The 18,491-nt window shown below is 39.6% G+C and overlaps 1 protein-coding gene across 2 annotated transcripts; it reads right to left on the bottom strand.

Annotated features, from left to right (window-relative positions):
• Positions 1-2,811: 2,811 nt before the first annotated feature.
• LOC129777248 (uncharacterized) lies at positions 2,812-18,162 on the bottom strand. Of its 2 annotated transcripts, none has more exons than XM_055783416.1 (6): positions 10,522-18,162; positions 8,860-9,260; positions 8,112-8,225; positions 6,648-8,054; positions 5,994-6,132; positions 2,812-5,933 (listed from the first exon to the last, which is right to left on the bottom strand). In XM_055783416.1, exons 2-6 carry the CDS (start codon positions 9,025-9,027, stop codon positions 5,572-5,574), a joined length of 2,190 nt encoding a protein of 729 aa, XP_055639391.1. In that variant the 5' UTR covers positions 9,028-9,260; positions 10,522-18,162; the 3' UTR covers positions 2,812-5,571. The 2 variants fall into 2 exon arrangements, with proteins under 2 accessions (XP_055639391.1, XP_055639392.1); XM_055783417.1 differs by having other exon boundaries at positions 6,003-6,132; positions 10,522-18,158.
• Positions 18,163-18,491: the final 329 nt, after the last annotated feature.

The raw sequence follows: 18,491 nt of genomic DNA on the forward strand, positions 1-18,491 counted from the left end.
TTGAAGTCGCCACCAGACGTCGGCACTATTTTTCTGTCATCGCAAATTACCAATTTACCACCATCTAACATATCGTGATGTCGATGATGAACATTTACAGCAGAGGGATAGTGAGACAGGCGTTGACAGTAGGTAGAGTGAGATAGCGATAATCGTGCCATACGACTTGCATGGGGAAATATTTGATGTTTCATTCCTTTACCTTGACTTCATGGTGACGGGACGTTGTATGCAGGGATGACAGGTGATTTTTTCAAATGTCTTCACATGGAACGAAAAAATGTCTTCAAATGTCTTCACAATCATATCTGAGGAAACTAAAATTCATAACTTACTTTTGAACAAGGTTTGATAGCTTATTCAATGGTTTTTCCAATTGGTATTGTTGTATAGGTTCCCGGAATAAATCGCCACAGAAAACGACTGCAACAGAAACCACCGCTTATAAAATGTGTAGTAGGCTATAAATATTGTGGCGCGGTATTGTATTTCAAAACAAGAATTAACCGGGCAAACGTATCGCCCCAGGCAAACGTAACGCCCCGGGCAGACGTATACCGTCCGACGCTCGCTAGAGCTCGGTCGGACATTGCTAAAGGATCGTATCCTATGTTTCAAACTAACCGGGCAATCAGTGGATCCCAGGTTTGCGTGCGAGACACCGCCGCTTCCGACGGCGGGTCGGCGGTGGACTCGGATTGCGTCATCTTGGCGGCATGGGCCGCCTCGATTCCTTATCCTCGCCAAATGGGGACTTCGTCCCCATTACATTGTCCTCAGAATAAATTTCGAAAAACGAGAACAAGAGAATAAATTTATAATAGAAATGTGAGGCACATGATGTTTTTCCCGCGCCAAATATTTCTAGCCTACTACACTTTTTCTAAGCGGTTGTTTCTGTTGCAGTTGTTTACTGTGGCGATTTATTCCGGTCACCTGTTGTATAGCACATTTCATTTAACTTATTTTGAGGTTTTGAAGTTTATTTCAATAAATGTGAACAAATGATATATTGCGCAACTGCGAGTTAAATTTTGTAAATTTAGAAATTATAATAGGCTTGATAAACCGTTGATTGGGTGAATGTTGCCCCACTTCTTCCACAAAAACGGAACTGTGATAACTCAATTTGTTCATTTCAGCTTTGAAATTTTGGTTGTAACTCAAACCATATCAATAAAACTAATTATTGAAACCGTACGTAACCGGAACCTTTGATTTGTGAAGCGATCTTTTGAAAGGTCTAGGTTAATCTATTGTATAGTATAGGTCCAAAACAATAAAAATACAATGTCACAATCATCCGAATTCTCGAGCGCAAATGAACTAATGTCTTCTAGAGAAAATATGTATTTAGACCGCTTGAAGTTCTCCAGAATTTGAAGTAAAAGTCACTTTGTTGTTGAATTCATTCTAAATGTTTGTGGATTTTCAGCTTGGAAAAGTCTCCGTTGATTACTAAGAACAAAAGTAAACAAGTGATACTGATAACAAAAAGCAAGCGAATGACACTGAGGCAAAACCCCTACTTCTTTTGACGAGATTTTCGGCCAACAGTTAGAATTTTATGGAAATAATATCCCTCAAAAACCTACATACGCTATCATACTGAAATGTCTTCACATATTTCATAGTGTCTTCAAAATGTCTTTGCAAAATCAAATGTTTTCACAGTAGGTCAAATGTCTTCAAAATGAAAACATGCCTTCGAACCTGCACTTAATTGGTCGGACCGTCATCAAGCTTAGCTTTCGCCTACAAATTACGTTACACGAGTCGGGTTAAGAAAGGAATGTTTGATGAATGGAGACGAGGGGGATTACCTGTTATGTTTTAGGGATATGGCCAGGGCTCGTCATAGTCATAGTCAACTGAGGATAATCAGCTGACTATCTGACTGACTAAATCCGTATTCAGTCGGAAATGACTTTTGGCTTCTTCACGCAGTTTCTCCGCCAAAACGACTAAACAGTCAGTCGGATGTTTAGACGCTATCTCCCTCTATCAATTCGACTATATCATTTCATTCTTCCCTGTCAAATTATCTTCATTGCAATTTGAAGTGACTTCCCCCAAAACGAATTCGTTCCTCTATTTCTCCCCTAAATCATGTCCGATTGGCTGAAATTTTGCACAGGTCATTTTATTGGGAAAATAAACAAAATGTACATGATCGGTTCTTTAAATTCGATAATTATGTTTTTTCCATACATCTATTGCCACCCTAGTGTGTGTGTGATATTTTGCGCGCTATTTACTAATACTAACGCGAGGACCTTCAAAACATACTTGATAAATGGCTAAGTTCGTTGGTTTGAATTCACGATGGGTAGACAATTAACCGTCCATTGATGGGGTAACTACTTTTTTGCATCAGAAATCAAGTTTTCGTTCCTCTTTATATGGACGTAAAGATAAGATTGCGTACGCGGGTAACAATTTCGTTCCTAGGGGAGTAGAAATGTGGAATGAAGTCAGTTGAATGGAGAGGCAGATTTGTATTCATTAGTCGCGTCAGTTAGAATAACCACTGAATGGACTAGTTCATCAGTCATCCTCGCTACGTTAGTCAATTCATTTTTGTTGACGGCGACTGCCGATGCAGTTCTAGTCGAAGCGAAGCTACTGAGAGTAGAGTCGGTCTTCATTTTTCATCTTCGAAGATTTCGGGCCCTGGATATGGCTAGCGTTACTTAAGGTTAGAGAGAGTTCAAAATAAAAAATATGAATTTTACGTTATTTGTGGAAAGAGACATACTAGCTGGAATTGTGATAAGTATAGACGACGATATATATGTCAGGTTGCGGGGTCACAGATTATACATACAAATTTCATTTATTACATAATGTTACACAGCTGACAAATATGTTATATGTTAATTCTTTGATTATACTGATCGTCATATAAAAATTAGACTATTAACAATAGCCGTGGGATTGAATTCTAGAATTATACCAAAAAGCTTCCATATCATCGAATAAAATATTCATCCGAAATCAGTCCAAAACCAATTATCATGCAAAAGTTTCTGTATATCAATCAATCGTGAAACACTCCGACTTTTCATTGATCTTATCATAATACTTTGTTTAAAACTACAATACTATTTTCTCCAGTACAATTGCACTACACTATATTATGTCTTATATGTTATATTAGGCATCTTGGCACAAATGTAATGCAGCACTATAGTTAAGCTATGTTCTTTGCTACCTCACTAGTGCTACAAATTGTGGAAAGAGATGATCCATTTTAGGCTAACAATTATTAACTTGTTTTATTTTGGCAATTTTGGTTTCTGTATGGAGGCCATTTGTTTAATTTCTTAACAGCTATTTATCAAAAAGGGAAACAACGGTGTTTTCTCGAAGACTGGCGTTAAATGTAGGAAATATAGAACCTTTATCATGATATTGATCGACAGCAGTTCGTTGAGTTGGAATTATAAATAATATTTTTATTCATACATACTTTAGGGATACCCTGAACAATTTGTTGATCGTAGTGTAATCAATTAGGATTGACTATTAGATAGTGAAATACCATATTCTCTTTTTTCTAGTCACGATGAACTGATTTTAGATAAGTCTGTGTTTTGTTTTCAAAATTGACTACACAGTGAAGTAATTAAACAGTCTACATGCACCCGGACTGAGCTTGATATTGTTTTTTCGAATCTCTGTTGTTCAAATTATTTGGAAATATAGGTCGGACTCGATTATCCGGGATTCGATTATCCGGAATTTTAGACTCGATTATCCGGAGTATTTTATTTTTGATTTTCGGAAAATTTCGAATAATTTGTATAATAATTCCATATTGAATAGCTAATAAGGGTATCGAATGAAAGGGCTTGATTAGTAGAATACAGTTATTTATGAAAAATGCAAATCCAAGACGGCGGCCACTACAAAATGGCGGATTACATATTTTCTCAGAACCCCATCAATATGGGTATCAAACGAAAGGGCTTGACTAGTAGAACATAGTTAGTTATGAAAAATGCAAATCCAAAATGGCCACCATCACAAGATGGTGCCATATATTTTTTCCACAACCCCATCAATATGGGTATAATGGGGCTTGACTAGTAGAATACAGTTATTTATGAATAATGCAAATTTTAGATAGCGGCCACTACGAAATGGCGGATTACATATTTCTCAGAACCCCATCAAAATGGGTATCAAATGAAAGGGCTTGACACAGTGATTTATGAAAAATGAAAACCAAAAATGACCACCACAAGGTACTGCCATATATATTTTTTTCACAACCCCATCGATATGGGTATTAAATGAAAGGGCTCGACTGGTAGAATACATTAGATCATGTAGAATCCTAATCCAAGATGACCGCAGTACTTGCCCATTCCATTCAGCTTGCCCTGTTTGTATGTATGTTTGAGTGCTTCGTAGGGTTGTGCCACATTAATAGAAAAATGACCCCGTTCCTGTTGAATGATTGATCTGAAATTTGGAACATACATTTAATTCTACTGTCATTATAAAACTGCGTATTCCATGATCTTGAAAAATCAATTTGGCCGTTGTTAAAAAACGGCTGAATGATTTGACTTGGAGAACACGAAACATGATAAACAACATAAATTCCATTTTTCTATTAATGTGGGACAACCCTACAAACATTCAAACATGCATAGAAAAAGGTCAAGCTGAATAAAACAATTTAAAAAGTAATTAGTTGTGTGGGAACTGCGGCCATCTTGGAATTGGATTTTTCATTATCTGCTATGTTCTACTAGTCGAGAACTTTTTTTTGATACCCATATTGATGAGGTTTAAACAAAAATATATATATGGCACCTTTTTGTGGTGGCGGCCATTTTGGGTTTACATTTTTCATAAATAACTGTGTTCTACTAGTCAATCTCTTTCATTTGATATGCATACTGATGGGGTTCTGAGAAAATTTATAATCCGCCATTTTGTAGCGGTCACCATCTTTGATTTACATTTTCCATAAATAATTGTATTCTACTGGTCAAGCCCTTCCATTCGATACCCATATTGATGGGGTTTTGGGAAAATCCATATTGATGGGATTTTGAGAAAATATGTACATAATCCACCATTTTGTAGCGGCCGCCATCTTGGATTTTCAAGATCATGGAATAATGATACCAGAGATAAAGATGTGTTCCAAATTTGGGATCAATCGATGAACAGGAAGGGGGTTAGATTTCTATTAATGTGGTACAGCGTTACAGACAAAGTTGTAAAGTTACGAAGTCACAAACATACAAACGGGTCAATCTAGATAAAACCGTTTAATAAATAACTGCAATTCATAATTATATTACGTTTACCAAGAGAAAATTCGTTTTTTTTATGACTCGATTATTCGGAGTGAAAAAAAAATAATACTCCGGATAATCGAGTCCGACCTGTATATGTTAACATTTCTATTCCATTGCAACCGGGCTTTATGTTCTAAAGAATAGTGAGCACTGATTATTAATGTTTACCGAATTAAAATACTGCTAAGTTATTTCAACTTTAGAAGTATTTTAATTTAATTAAACATTAGTAATCGTGCGCACAGAATCGTCATAAGTTCACTTTTGCGGCTTTTCGTTGACTTTCGTGTTTCAGTTCGAGCATAGTGTAGGGAATAACTGAGATCACCAGCAAGATAGCGAGTATGATGATTTTCGGAGCTTCACATAACAATCCATGACCTGCAAAAGTAATCCCTAATCCGAGAAAACGAAGGGCCTGTAAGGGAGACAAAACTTCGGTCAATTTCGTCGTGTGTGTTAGTGTCACTAGAGCGGTTATGAGGGTTTCCCAGATGGCGTTGCACACTCCCCAGGCGGCTGGGATCACATATAGGACTGCGCTGTCATCTTTGGAAGGCTTCCAGCGTAACAGGACCAATAGAAGACAAGCATGAAAAATAAAACCGGCAACTGGAAGCAAACGAAATTGTAATAATGTTACCAGACAGTAAATGTTTATTTTTCGATTACGATTCTTACTGATTACTATCACTCTTTTCGTGTGTCTCAATAGCATACTCAATGTGCATGCCGCAATTAACTGCATAACTCCCATTCCAATCATGGCTCCTGCCACACTATTTGAACCAAGCTCGCATGACACGAATGCCTGAAAGCACGATAAAAGATGTTGAAAAAAATAATGTAAAATTCGCAGATGCTGATGTAACTGTATTATTCCATGTTCTTTATCATTCCTACAATATATTACATCTGTAATTTAGTGTAGAAATAATTTTGAGCAATCCTGAATGTTCACTTCAACATCCCGAAGAAAAATATGAAGTAAAATGCCAACAAAATGAGAATGAATCGTGGATTCATGTTTTACCAAGGAAATGACCCAAAGCACAAAGCACTTGAAGTTCGCACATGTTTACATTGCAATTGTTCAAAAATAGATGAATTATAACAGATAGCAAACCTTTTCAGTCCCATATGACACTACAAATTTATCTGAATAGAATGTTACGGAAGCTTCTTTTCGACTTTCAAAAGAATGAAAAAGAGATCTGCATGAGGCGTACGATTGCGAGTTTGTATCACTGTACACATTGTAGGAGCGCCATTTCACCAAACAAATAAGCCTTTCGTATTGAAAATATCGGTTATCAAGAAATCTACCTTCATAAAATCTGCCAGCATGTAGCCCTGCTCAGTGCCAATGAAGTATGCCATTGGTCCGGCGAATAGCAATGTGTCGGACATTTTCCGGATCGAATCAAACTTAACGTTGAGCTCGATGTCCGTCGTGAAACCAGTTATGGTCAGGGCAACCACTCCTATAATAAGATATATGCCCATGAGAGGGGTCGTTCCCGTGTCATTTTGCAGACTAAAGGTATTCAGTACACTGCTATTGATTGGAATATTTCTATCCCAAACCGGGCACAAGTGAGATCCACAAATACGTTCGCCATGATCGTTGACTTGGAAGGTACTGTAGGGAAATCGATCTAACTGGAATCCATCTGCGTCCTGATTACTGTGGTGCTGCATTCGGATGTTATACAGGAAAAATAGTGTTTCCTTAAAAGTGGGCATATTCGGAGTAGTCACTTTGGTGACTGGATGAGGATCCGCTAGAATGACACTAGTAGATGTAGGAGAATTTTCCATCGATGGACCGCTAAACATTGTACTGCTTGATATTGTATTGTTGAGCTGTGTCGCAATCGATCCATTCATATTATCGGAAGATAATGCAGAAATGTAGAAACACCCAAGTCGGTTCGACGAAGCGCAGGTTAGAATGAACGAAGCAATGACTGTTCCTACTATAATACCCAAATCTCCCGCAGCTCGATACCATCTTCCCAGTCTTCGAATGCTTTCGTCTCTGCTACACAGTATTTTATGGTCTTCGATACTGTCTGCATTAATCCCAGCCATACTATTTCCTCCACATTCGGGCTGGGAGCAGCTGAGCTTTCCGGCCATTGACACAACCAAGGTTTGTTTGCAAATGACCGACGGACCTAGCACCAACCCAAGTACCAAGTATCCAGGAACTAGCGAGACCAATACTGGATAGATATGTGTTGCCAGGAATACGCAAAGACCTCCATAGATCGATGCCAAGACAACTGAGTAACCGAGTCTTCTTATGATCTTTGTGGTTAGCAAACACATACAAGCTGTGATTATGCAGCTAAAGCTCAGTAGACATGACCCTACGTCCGGTGCCATGGTGAGCCACGATTCCTGCTGAAACCAAGTTGAATTGGACGCTTGCAGTCCCCACAGTGGTATCAGGACGGTACACATCAGACCGTGAGCAATCGTGAGCAGGATAAAGTTTTTAGTGACTTTCGTTCGTACATGCGTAGGTATCTTGTGTCGACAGCCGTAGCTTCTGTTGTTAACGGTGAGTAGCCTGCGCACCGAAGTTGCACCAATAGAGCTGTTGACCGACTCCCGTCGACGGTTACCGAGTGTTGAGCTTTGGAATGTGAAGCCACCGGTAAATGGTTGTGCTAACGCGATTCTATGGCTTCGAGAAGAGGCAGGTGAATAGTTGGCCACGTATTGCTAGGGGAAAATGAAATGATTAATAAATACTGTTTGAAATGGAAATATAGCGAATACCTCAATCATAGGATCATCCCATATATGATGTGCCTGTCCGGAACTCCTGGTACGCATTACTTTTCGAGCAGCAGGAGGACATTTTTGTTGGAAAAAATTTTTGGCTGCTGCGATCTGTGAAGAAAAGAGAATTTATAATAATGTATAAGCAACCGTGACCGGAATAAATCGCATCAGAGAACAACTCCAACAGAAACAACCAGTAGGCAAGCAATATTGTGGCGCAGGAAAAACATCATGAAAAAAAATCACAGAAAAAAGCTAATCTAATTTATTCTGGGGTCAATGTAATGGAGGCGAAGTCCCTATTTAACAAGGATAAGTAATCGAGGCGTCCCAAGTCGTCAAGATGACACGATCCGAGTCGACCGCCGACCCGCCTTCGGAAGCGGCGGTCTTTCATACGCAAATCTGTGTTCCACTGATTGCCCGGTTAGTTTGAAACATAGGATACGATCCTTTAGCAATGTCCGACCGAGTTTTAGCGAAAAACGAAAACGAGAGAATAAATTTATAAAAGGAATGTGAGCCATTTATACACATGATGTTTTTCCAACGCCACAATATTTCTAGTCCACTACACTTTTTCTAAGCGGTTGTTCCTGTTGAAGTTGTTTACTGCAGCGATTTATTATTTACAAAATAAACACCAAATAATCATCAAAGAAAATAATAAATTCAAAATAACAAAATATTTATGGACAAATTGTATGTATAAATCGCCGAGACCCCAATATTCAAAACCAACCTGTTGCTGATGTACAAACACCGGCTTGTCAAAGCCTCGCAATGCGTCCTTATCTCGGGCGAAATCTCGCTCGATTATCCGTTCTCGGGCCAATATCTTCTCACGCTCCTCCAGTCGCCTTTCCAAACGCTCAGTCGTCAGTTCATTCAGATTGGGTAAACTTCCCATCTCAGCTATTTTTCAGTCAATCCACCTTTACGAAGAGGAGTGGAGAACATGTGACGCGAGCAATGACTAAATCCTTTTTATTGACAGGCTGTTTCACCCATTCAACTCCAAGCCTAATGCGTTGGGAACAGTGAAGGTGGGAGCGACATACTTCTGGTGTTTATCTTCAACCTCGATAAGTTTGTCTTACGCTGATTATTGTATCTTGATTGTCAATGCCAAGCAGAACCAGCCTGAAAATAGACAATAGGGAGAAAAGATATTAGCAATTGAAATCTATACAAAAGTGTGTGTATACATGCGTGGGCGTTTCTGTAAACGAAATCTTAAAATTGATTAAAACGTGCTATAAAATTGATGAAAATAAATGAAGGATGAGCAATTTAGATGAGCGGATCGAACGATTGGAAAAAAAATCCCCTTTGAACTTTGCGCTTGATTTAGTATGAGCTGGTCACGAACCCATTTTCTCCGGAGAGGTTATCGATTCGAATAGCCGCCTGAGGATTTCAAATACTAAGTAATTCAGAGAGTTTTTAAATGCTAGCGAGAATTGTACTCGTATTCATTTTAAAGTGAACTGGAGGAACGAGCGTTCGCAAAACTTCAAAACAGTAACTTGAATAAAAAACCAAGATGTTTGTTCAATCTCGGCTTGTTGGAACACAAAATGTAGAAAGATAGCACAAATAGAAAGAAGTGTCATACATAATGAAGCAATTTGCGACCCATCCATTTTTGTCGAACTGAATGGACATTGACCTGTGGAAATGAAAATCGTAACGTACAGGGAGCAAACAAAAAGCTCGGAATGGACAAAATTTTGCGAATTGTACAAATAACTATTCGACAGAAAATCTTATTCAGATGCAGCTGGTTACGTTTGAAGGGGTGGTTTTATTAATCTATTTCTGATCTTAAGGTGTCAAGCAGATACCGTAGATATTTTGGGTTTTCCGAGGGGCTCGCATTCATTTTTCCCTTGTATGTGGTTTTTTATATTCCCATAGTTTCCAGAAACTAAAATTAATGACTCAACATGACAAGAACAAGATCAAGTTATTTTTTGTTTGGTCATTTGAAATATGGATAATTCTATTGATCAAAGATATTGTGTGAAATTTTGTGTTACAAATAATGCTGCTTGTTCCAAAACGTTGAAAATGTTGCATAATCATTTGGTGACTCAACAATGTCGAAAACACGGGTGTATAAATGGTATAAGGTATTCAAAGACATCCGAGAGGAGATGAACGATTTGATACGTCAAGGATGACTATTCACCTCTTCAACTGATGCTAAAATCGAAAAAATAAAAATGATGGCGATCGGAAACCGTAATTCCATTGTAACTGCGGGTTTCGGTGCTTAGTGGCACGCACGAAACTCCCTTAAAAAATGTCTCAGGGTCGGCATACGCTCTTTGCTTGCTTGGGGAAAAACCTCGCGTTAGGCTACGTTGCCTTACCACCCACTTCCTTAGCATACACTTACCTAGAAGCTGGATTGTAACGACTCGTTGTTCCGGTTGAATGGGTACTTGTACAGGCCTTGCTGGCGAGTTTCCGTAACTTCCCTAATTTTCCGCGAGCACTTGCGGTTAACGCACTATCGCACTTTTTCTTCGTTTTCTCCTTCAAATTTCCCGTCTTTTCACGAAACTTCCGTCAGCGCGAACAATAGACTTTCACGCGCGAAAACCCTCTCCTATTTCTTCAAAACTCAACCGTTCATTCCAAAGAATTCGTTTCAAGTCCCCTTTATATCTTTTCAAGCTTGGTCGTCAACCTCTCGATCCGGTCATTACCCTCATGATCCCAGCTCCAGGTCCGAATTCCCATTTCGGACCTAACTTAATATTTGCCGCCCATGCCAATGACATCTGTTGGCGGGTACTGGCATCTCCGGTTAACGGCCGTGTACCTAGTTGTGGCGGTGAAAGTGAGGCGTGAAGCGGTGAAAATTCACGAAACCCCACGCTTATCTTTTTCCCGATGGTGATTTATCGAAATTCGCGAACTAAAACGCACTAATTTCGGGTGTCTCACACATTCACCTCCACGAACAGTCACACTATTGTGCCGATAAAAATCTATTGATTGAGAGATCGAGCATTGGGCATCAGCTGGTTACTTTGTAGGAGGAGTTTTTTTGTTCAACTTTGAGAAGGCTATCACCGATGTTTGTAGCGATATGGATTTGCACTCCGAATGGATGAGAACAAGGACTCAATTTTCTCTCTCTTTATCAAGACTGAGTGGATTCGGGAGGTATTTCCCAGAAGGTTTCAGTCTGAAGCGAAGATTATCACAAATGTATTCAATTGGTCCATTGTTCACTTGCTTGTGCACCTATCGGTTCTGGGATGACACGTTAGTTGCTTTTTTTTTTTGCTGCCGTAAAAAAATCAATTAAAACTTGAATACAAACGAAGTAGAACACAGTAAATCGTGCATAATTCTAAAATTTCCAAATTTCCCTTTTAAAGGCTATGAGAGCGTTAGTTTTGATCGTCCAGCCGTAGGGTAAATTTAATAAATTTATTTTTCAAATTGTCCTTTTTCAAGGCTACAGGCGAATGAACTTTTAAGCTCATAACTAGAAACAAAGAAAGAAAGCTGAACATAAGCGCCTCAGCAGAAAACGATGACGTGAAGAGTCTCAATTCTTCAATTCTTCTCCGAAGCTGATGGAGCTATGATGAAAGAGCAACACTGAGGAACAGCCGGTGAAAAAATGGATTTTTAGCATACTATGCGTTTCAATACAGGTTAACGGGGCTCGGCAAAGTCATATTCAACTGAGGATAGTCAGGGGACTATGAAACCACCGTTTTGCTTCTATGGACTATGGAGTCTTTGTTTCTTCCAGCAGTTTCTCTGTCAACATGAATCAACAGTCATTCGGACGTTTAGTGGCCATCTCCCTCTACGACTCGACTATTTCATTTTTCCCCGTCAAAATGAATTCGTTTCTGCATGCATGTATCAATGTTTGAGATCAACGTGGTTTGACATATACTATAGGTGAGCTAGATTTTTTGACATAGGAAAAAATAATATATGTCATGAAACTAACTATCGAACAATTGAAAAATCTCAACCCCTACCATAACGGAAATACCCACTTCTGATTGGTCGAAATTGACGACACATGCGGCGATTCCCTAACAGCGACATCAAAACCAAGCTGCCTGGGGGAATTCGGCATTGCAGATACATGAAAGTAGGGGGAACTTTTGTTCCTACCGAAATGTGTTCCCTAACAGAGATATCAAAACCAAGGTGCCCGGGGGAAAACGGTATTGCAAATAACGGGTGTTATATAAAAAAAGAGAATTTTTTCAATACCTTTCAGTAACTCAAATAGAGAGCGTAAAATTATCTTTCTCCAAGAAAATTGCTCTTTGGGCTCCCTAGAAACAGTAGGCGTGTTTGGTTTTGCTAGTTTGAATTTAGTCAAAGCAACGATGGCGTCGAAACAGCACGTGCTCCGCGAACGCATTGTACGGTTCTACGAAACGCATTTCCAGCAAGGAAAAAAGTTCACGGTGGCACATTTTAAGGAAGAAAATGTACCTGTCAGTACGGTATATCGTATTCTGGGTTCCCTAAACGTAGAGCGGAAGGATCGTCCGGACCCTCAAGATGGAAGGAATCGTCTACAGGAAGAAGACGAGGTCACCGGAGTACACGGAGGAGCAGATTGAGACGGTCAAATCACAGTGACGGTGGATGACCAAAAAATACCGCGGGACGTCTTTCGTTCTGGACGACGAAAGCTATTTTCCGCTGTCCAAAACGCATATTCCAGGAAATGATAATTACTACTCCAGCGACAAGTCAATCACACCGCCTGAAGGAAAATACAAGTTCAAGCACAAGTTTGAAAAAAAGGTTATGTTGTACATTGCCATTTCCGACCGGAGCATTTCAAAGCCTTGGTTGAAGCCGAGCGGTCTGGCAATCAACCAACAAATCTATCGAGAAGAGTGCCTCGATAAAATCCTGCTGCCGTTCCTGAACGAGCATCACGCGGATGGGAAGTACGTCTTCTGGCCGGACAAGGCGTCTTCCCATTACGCCAAGAAGACGCTGGCGTATCTTGAGGAGAAAAAGATACCGTTCGTGCCGAAAGATCGTAACCCAACAAACTTGCACCAGTGCCGCCCAATAGAGGATTTCATTGGCTCACTCAGTGCCCTAGTGTATAAAAACAATTGGAGGGCCAAGGACACGAAGCAACTGACTACAAGAATCCGGAATTGTATCCGGAAAATGGACGTAAGTGCCGTACAACGTTCTTGTGAGAGCATCGCAACAAAGTTACGTCGAATAGCAGACCACGGCCCTTACTCAAACATTCACTGACATTTTTTTGAAGAAAATACATTATGTTATCAATAAAAAATACTGAAATCGATGAAAAAATTTTTTTTTATATGTGAAATTCTCATTTTTTATTTAACACACGTTATATGCAAGTCGTGGGCATTTTTATATTGCAAGTAAGGTTAGTGATACGAATAATTCTAGCAAATAAAATTTAAATTTGGAACTTGGTTGCTTCGTGAAATTTTATATCAATGACCAATCGTGTACTGTGAAAAATTTAGCATAAGCACACTCAGAAAGTAAAACTTATAAAAGAAAATTACCTTTTCCATTTCAAATATGTTTTCTCTATATTATAGTAATATGTTTTTACTGATGAGAAAAATTGATAATTGTGTTCGGTATTGGTAATTATCTTATATTACACTGGTGATTTTTTTTCTTTAGTTCATCCATACCTAACACAGGAGGCATCTCGTCTAGGATCACAGAGGGTGGTTTTCGTCATATTTCGTTCCACTTCGGTATCTTTTATCTGATACGCACCATCCAGCGACTGATTAAAATCCTTCTGTCATCATCACTCGGTAAAAACTGGTAGAGTGAACAAACAATACCCAACAACCAAACAAAACGGCCCTTTTCAGGACCACCAAATCATTATCAAAGAGTTTAACGAGGTAATTCTTCAAACATATCCAAAATGAACAGATAGCCTAACGGAATTCTACGTCAAATATGCGGTCGTGTCTCGGACACAACAATACTGTGACTTTTTGTATCGCACACGAAAATTACTCACACGTATAGAATAGCGTGCAGTGTTGTGTTCAGAACCACTGACAAATTTGTGAGTTTTGATGATATAAACCCGTTTCTCTGAATGTTTTGTTCCAAAAAATTGAACTCGGAGACAAAGAGAATTAAAATTTTAATTATTCTTCCCAAACTGCTTGATTTTTACTAATACTAACGCGAGGACCTTTATAGTATACCTTATAACTGACTTAGTTCGTCTATGTTCTGTCTGAGCTATAACCTTCTTAATTCACGGAACAACAACTTCCTGCAGAACATAGAATACCACGGCTGTTACATTGAGTCCTTGATCAAAGAAATACGGGGCATTACATCATTACATCTTTCCAAAAACCGCATTTTTAGCGTTACGTAATTTGTGCATCACGCCTAGCACAATCTAGATAATTCCCCTCCTCTTCCTTCATGCATTTGTAATTTTTGCACGAAACCTTTTTCACCTTCAATGAAACTAACATTCCAAAAAGAACAATGTCCCCTAGGCTGTCGTAATATTGTTTGCGTCATGTTTATTTGTACGAAGCTTTGTTTCCTATGTTTAATACCACCTGTCTCTGACTGTTGTCCAAGTGGCAGGTTCGAGAATAAGCGTATACTAGTGCATGTCGGAAGACATTGTATTGACAAAAACATCCCTAGTTTGAACGGGAATCGAACCCGAAACCGCCCGGATGGTATGTCCATTTGACCACGAGAGCAATTTGTAGATCCGATTTCCACAGTCTCATTGTCACTAACAACACGATTTATACAATCATAAAATAGGGACATATATGTCACATTGAATAGATCGATGGTTTATCTGATTGCCTGTAGCTGTAACCGTCTGATAAAACATGAACATATGCAAATTTGCAGGAAATCACATAGGGACACTATTTAGCGGAACGTGATATTCTTCAGCCCAGCCACAAACCATACTTTTTCTCGTTCAGCTACTAAATAGCGATGCAGTAAAGATTGAAAGCGGAATCTCTGCAATGAATTGTTGGTTTTGAGGAGCTTCGCGCGGATACTTTTTGAGTTACGCATCTTTTCGTCATTTTTCTTTCTTTTTAACTCGAATAAAAAGTAACTTTCCTACATGAAGTTGCCGCAAATCTCGAAAAATGTTTTGCACCCGGCATTCAGCTTTCCTAGCATATCAGTGCATAGGGTTCAGGACAACGTGACAAGCAGCGCGTGTGCTCTCCAACAGCGTTCCTCACGTGGGGGAGAAAATTCAACAGGGTATATACGAGCTCATTCTGATTATGAGCGTGGGCCGCCAGTATGAAGATTTATCGTTCCCACTTCAATTCGCATGGAGCACATTACACAGCGCATTGAATTCAACACGATTGGCAATTGAGCGGCAGCGTAAAGCACAGCTTCTCTGCGTGAAAACATATTCACGCTTCGTGTCGGAAAATAGTGCGATACCGGTCTTCTATGTGTCGACAATTTCCCCGCTCTGAATGGTTGATTCTTTGAAATATGGTGGAATCATTTGTGTTATCATTGCTATGACTTCTGCAGGGAATATAACTGCCGTTCGAAGTACAGCTTTTATTAGTTTTGCCGTATAAAGGCTGTATTCTCACATGACGAGTAGCTTCCCGTATATCATAGCTTCGCAGAATTTGTTATCACCATCCCTCACCTGCCATTCGAATTGAGCCTTCCATCCATTTTATATTCAGGAATGTATCTTCCAACGGAAAACATCCAAATGTTTACGATTTGAAATTTGATTTGCGATGAAAATGGATTGCTACCTATCGTCTAGAAATGCTATGAAATTATATTTGTGAAAGAACTACTAACACATATATTTCTCATAGTTTAAGAAAAAAATCCGTTTAACATAATTTCCGATTGATCATACGACGACAACAGGTCTATCATAGAGACTTTAAACTTTTGCAGTTCATTCATCTCTAGCCTCGAGAAAGGCTCTTGGCAGCAACTTAACCTAAACTCCTTCTCGTATGTCTTGAGAAAGACACTCGGAGCTCGAGCAGCAACTTTGTTGCTCTGGTGACCATCGAACGATATTGCGCCATGTTGAAAATATCTGCGGTTAACTGTCACTATATGATGTTGATGGTCATATATCGAGCCAAACTAATTCAATTGCATAGAACAAAAGTTCACAGCAGGAACAAGCAAAACATTCGGTGACGTTTATAACAAAGCTACTGTAAGTGAACGCAGGATGCAGAAGTACTTTGTTCGATTTCGTTCGGGAAATTTTGATGTTAATTTTTACCTCGCTCTGGTCGGCCAGCCACTGAAAAAGTTGATGCAATTTGGCAACTAGCTGATCAAGACCGCCATGCAAGTTGGCAAGTTGCACTAAGAATCAATCATATGACAGTTTGGAATCATTTGAAGAAGGCCAGCTACACAAAGAAGCCCGATGTGCCAAATGAATTACGGGAAGAACATGGTTTTTTTTTATTAAATCGTTTATTTTTACAGGCTCAGTTACATAAGTTTAAAGGAGCCAAACTCCTGACTGTATTGTTACAAGTATATATAAACATTTTTGCTTAATTCTAATGTTAATGGTGTAGAAAACCGATTACTCGCGGTCTACTCGAGTTTAGAAGGGTGACATATTTTCTTCAGGAAAAGGAAGGGATAAAAGGATATGTTGACAATGTTCACTCTCACATTCACACTCACATTCATTACACTCAATTCTTAAGCCTATCTTATATCTAATATATATTTACATTTCACCTTATTCTATTGTTTTTTTTTTTATCTTCGCTTATTTTTCGTCGGCCTATTTCCGCCACTTTAGTGCCAATCACCGACATCAGGGAGGCGACTCCACCTGTTCCTACCTATCAGACTCAACAACTCATGAGCCGGGCCAACTTCTTTTACTTCCGCTCCGAAGGAAGACGTAACCAGAGATTTTTCGCCTCAGAAAATCCCAACGACGCCAGCTGGGATTGAACCCAGGCCGATCGGATTGTGAGGCTGTTACGCTAACCATACAACCACTGGCGCCGTCTACTTATTCTATTGTTAATAAGAAGGGGTTTGATTTCTCGCGAAGGAAAAGGAAAAGGAGAAGACATATATTTGGGACATGTAATCAAGGTCTAAACCAGCCAACACATCTCTCACCGGCACATTGGGCTGCCTTCCTCTAGCCCGAAGAGTTTTCCAAATTCGATCTGGCAACAAGATACTCCTCGCACGACCAAACAACGTGTTCGATGTCGTGGTAACCTTGGCCACAGACACAGATATTGCTGTCGGCAAGATCAAAACGAAAGAGTAACGCGTTTAACGAACAGTGATTGGACATGAGCCGGGAGAAGGTGCGAATAAAGTCCCGACTCAAGTCCAAACTTTTGAACCATGGTTTAAGGCTAACCTTAGGGATAATTGAGTGGAGCCACCGGCCCAATTCATCTTCGTTCCATTTGCGTTGCCAGTTCACGATGGTATTTTTACGAACTAAAGAATAAAATTCATTGAAGGCGATTTGACGCTGATAAATTTCGCCTTCAATTGCACCTACCTTAGCTAATGAGTCAGCCCTCTCATTACCCGGAATTGAGCAATGTGAAGGGAACCAGACAAAGGTAATGACATAACAGCGTCTGGTTAAAGCACTCAAAATTTCTCGTATTCTCTCAAGGTACGGCGAGTGCTTTTCCGGCCTCACTGAACGGATAGCTTCGACAGAGCTAAGACTATCCGTTACAATGTAATAGTGTTCAACAGGTCGTGAGGCGACGCTGTCCAGCGCCCAGTGTATTGCTGCCAATTCAGCAATATATACTGAGCAAGGATACTGAAGACTGTGTGAGGTGCTAAAAAAATACGTTGAACACTCCAAATCCTATGCACTCATTCATAGAGGACCCATCAGTAAAGTACATATTATCACAATTGATACGCCCATACTTTGCATTGAAGATCGTAGGAACGATCTCCGATAGAAGGTAATCTGGAAGCGATCTTTTAGTGGGAGTACGCCTGCCAAAACCTCGAGGCTCATGGTATGCGTTGAGGGCATACATCCCAACGCAATACGGAGACAAAGATACTGAATTCGCTCGAGTTTAATGAGGTGTGTTTTGGCAGCTGATTGAAAACAGAAACTGCCATACTCCATCACTGAGAGAATAGTTGTTTGATACAACATTATAAGATCTTCGGGATGGGCTCCCCACCAGGTGCCGGTAATTGTACGGAGAAAGTTTATTCTTTGTTGACATTTTTTACTCAGATACCTAATATGGGCCCCCCAAGTACATTTGGAGTCGAACCAGACCCCAAGATACTTGATTGACATAGCATGAG

The sequence above is a fragment of the Toxorhynchites rutilus genome, chromosome 3 (genome assembly GCF_029784135.1).
Source record: "Toxorhynchites rutilus septentrionalis strain SRP chromosome 3, ASM2978413v1, whole genome shotgun sequence".
Lineage (NCBI taxonomy): Eukaryota > Metazoa > Arthropoda > Insecta > Diptera > Culicidae > Toxorhynchites > Toxorhynchites rutilus.

Excerpts from the sequence above, each read along its gene's own strand:
- LOC129777248 (XM_055783416.1), bottom strand. The coding sequence starts at position 9,027 with ATGGGAAGTTTACCCAATCTGAATGAACTGACGACTGAGCGTTTGGAA. Across the intron at positions 8,226-8,859 it reads TGTTTGTACATCAGCAACAG|ATCGCAGCAGCCAAAAATTT; the intron begins GTTGGTTTTGAA and ends TTTTCTTCACAG. Across the intron at positions 5,934-5,993 it reads GATAGTAATCAGTAAGAATC|TTGCCGGTTTTATTTTTCAT; the intron begins GTAATCGAAAAA and ends GTTTGCTTCCAG.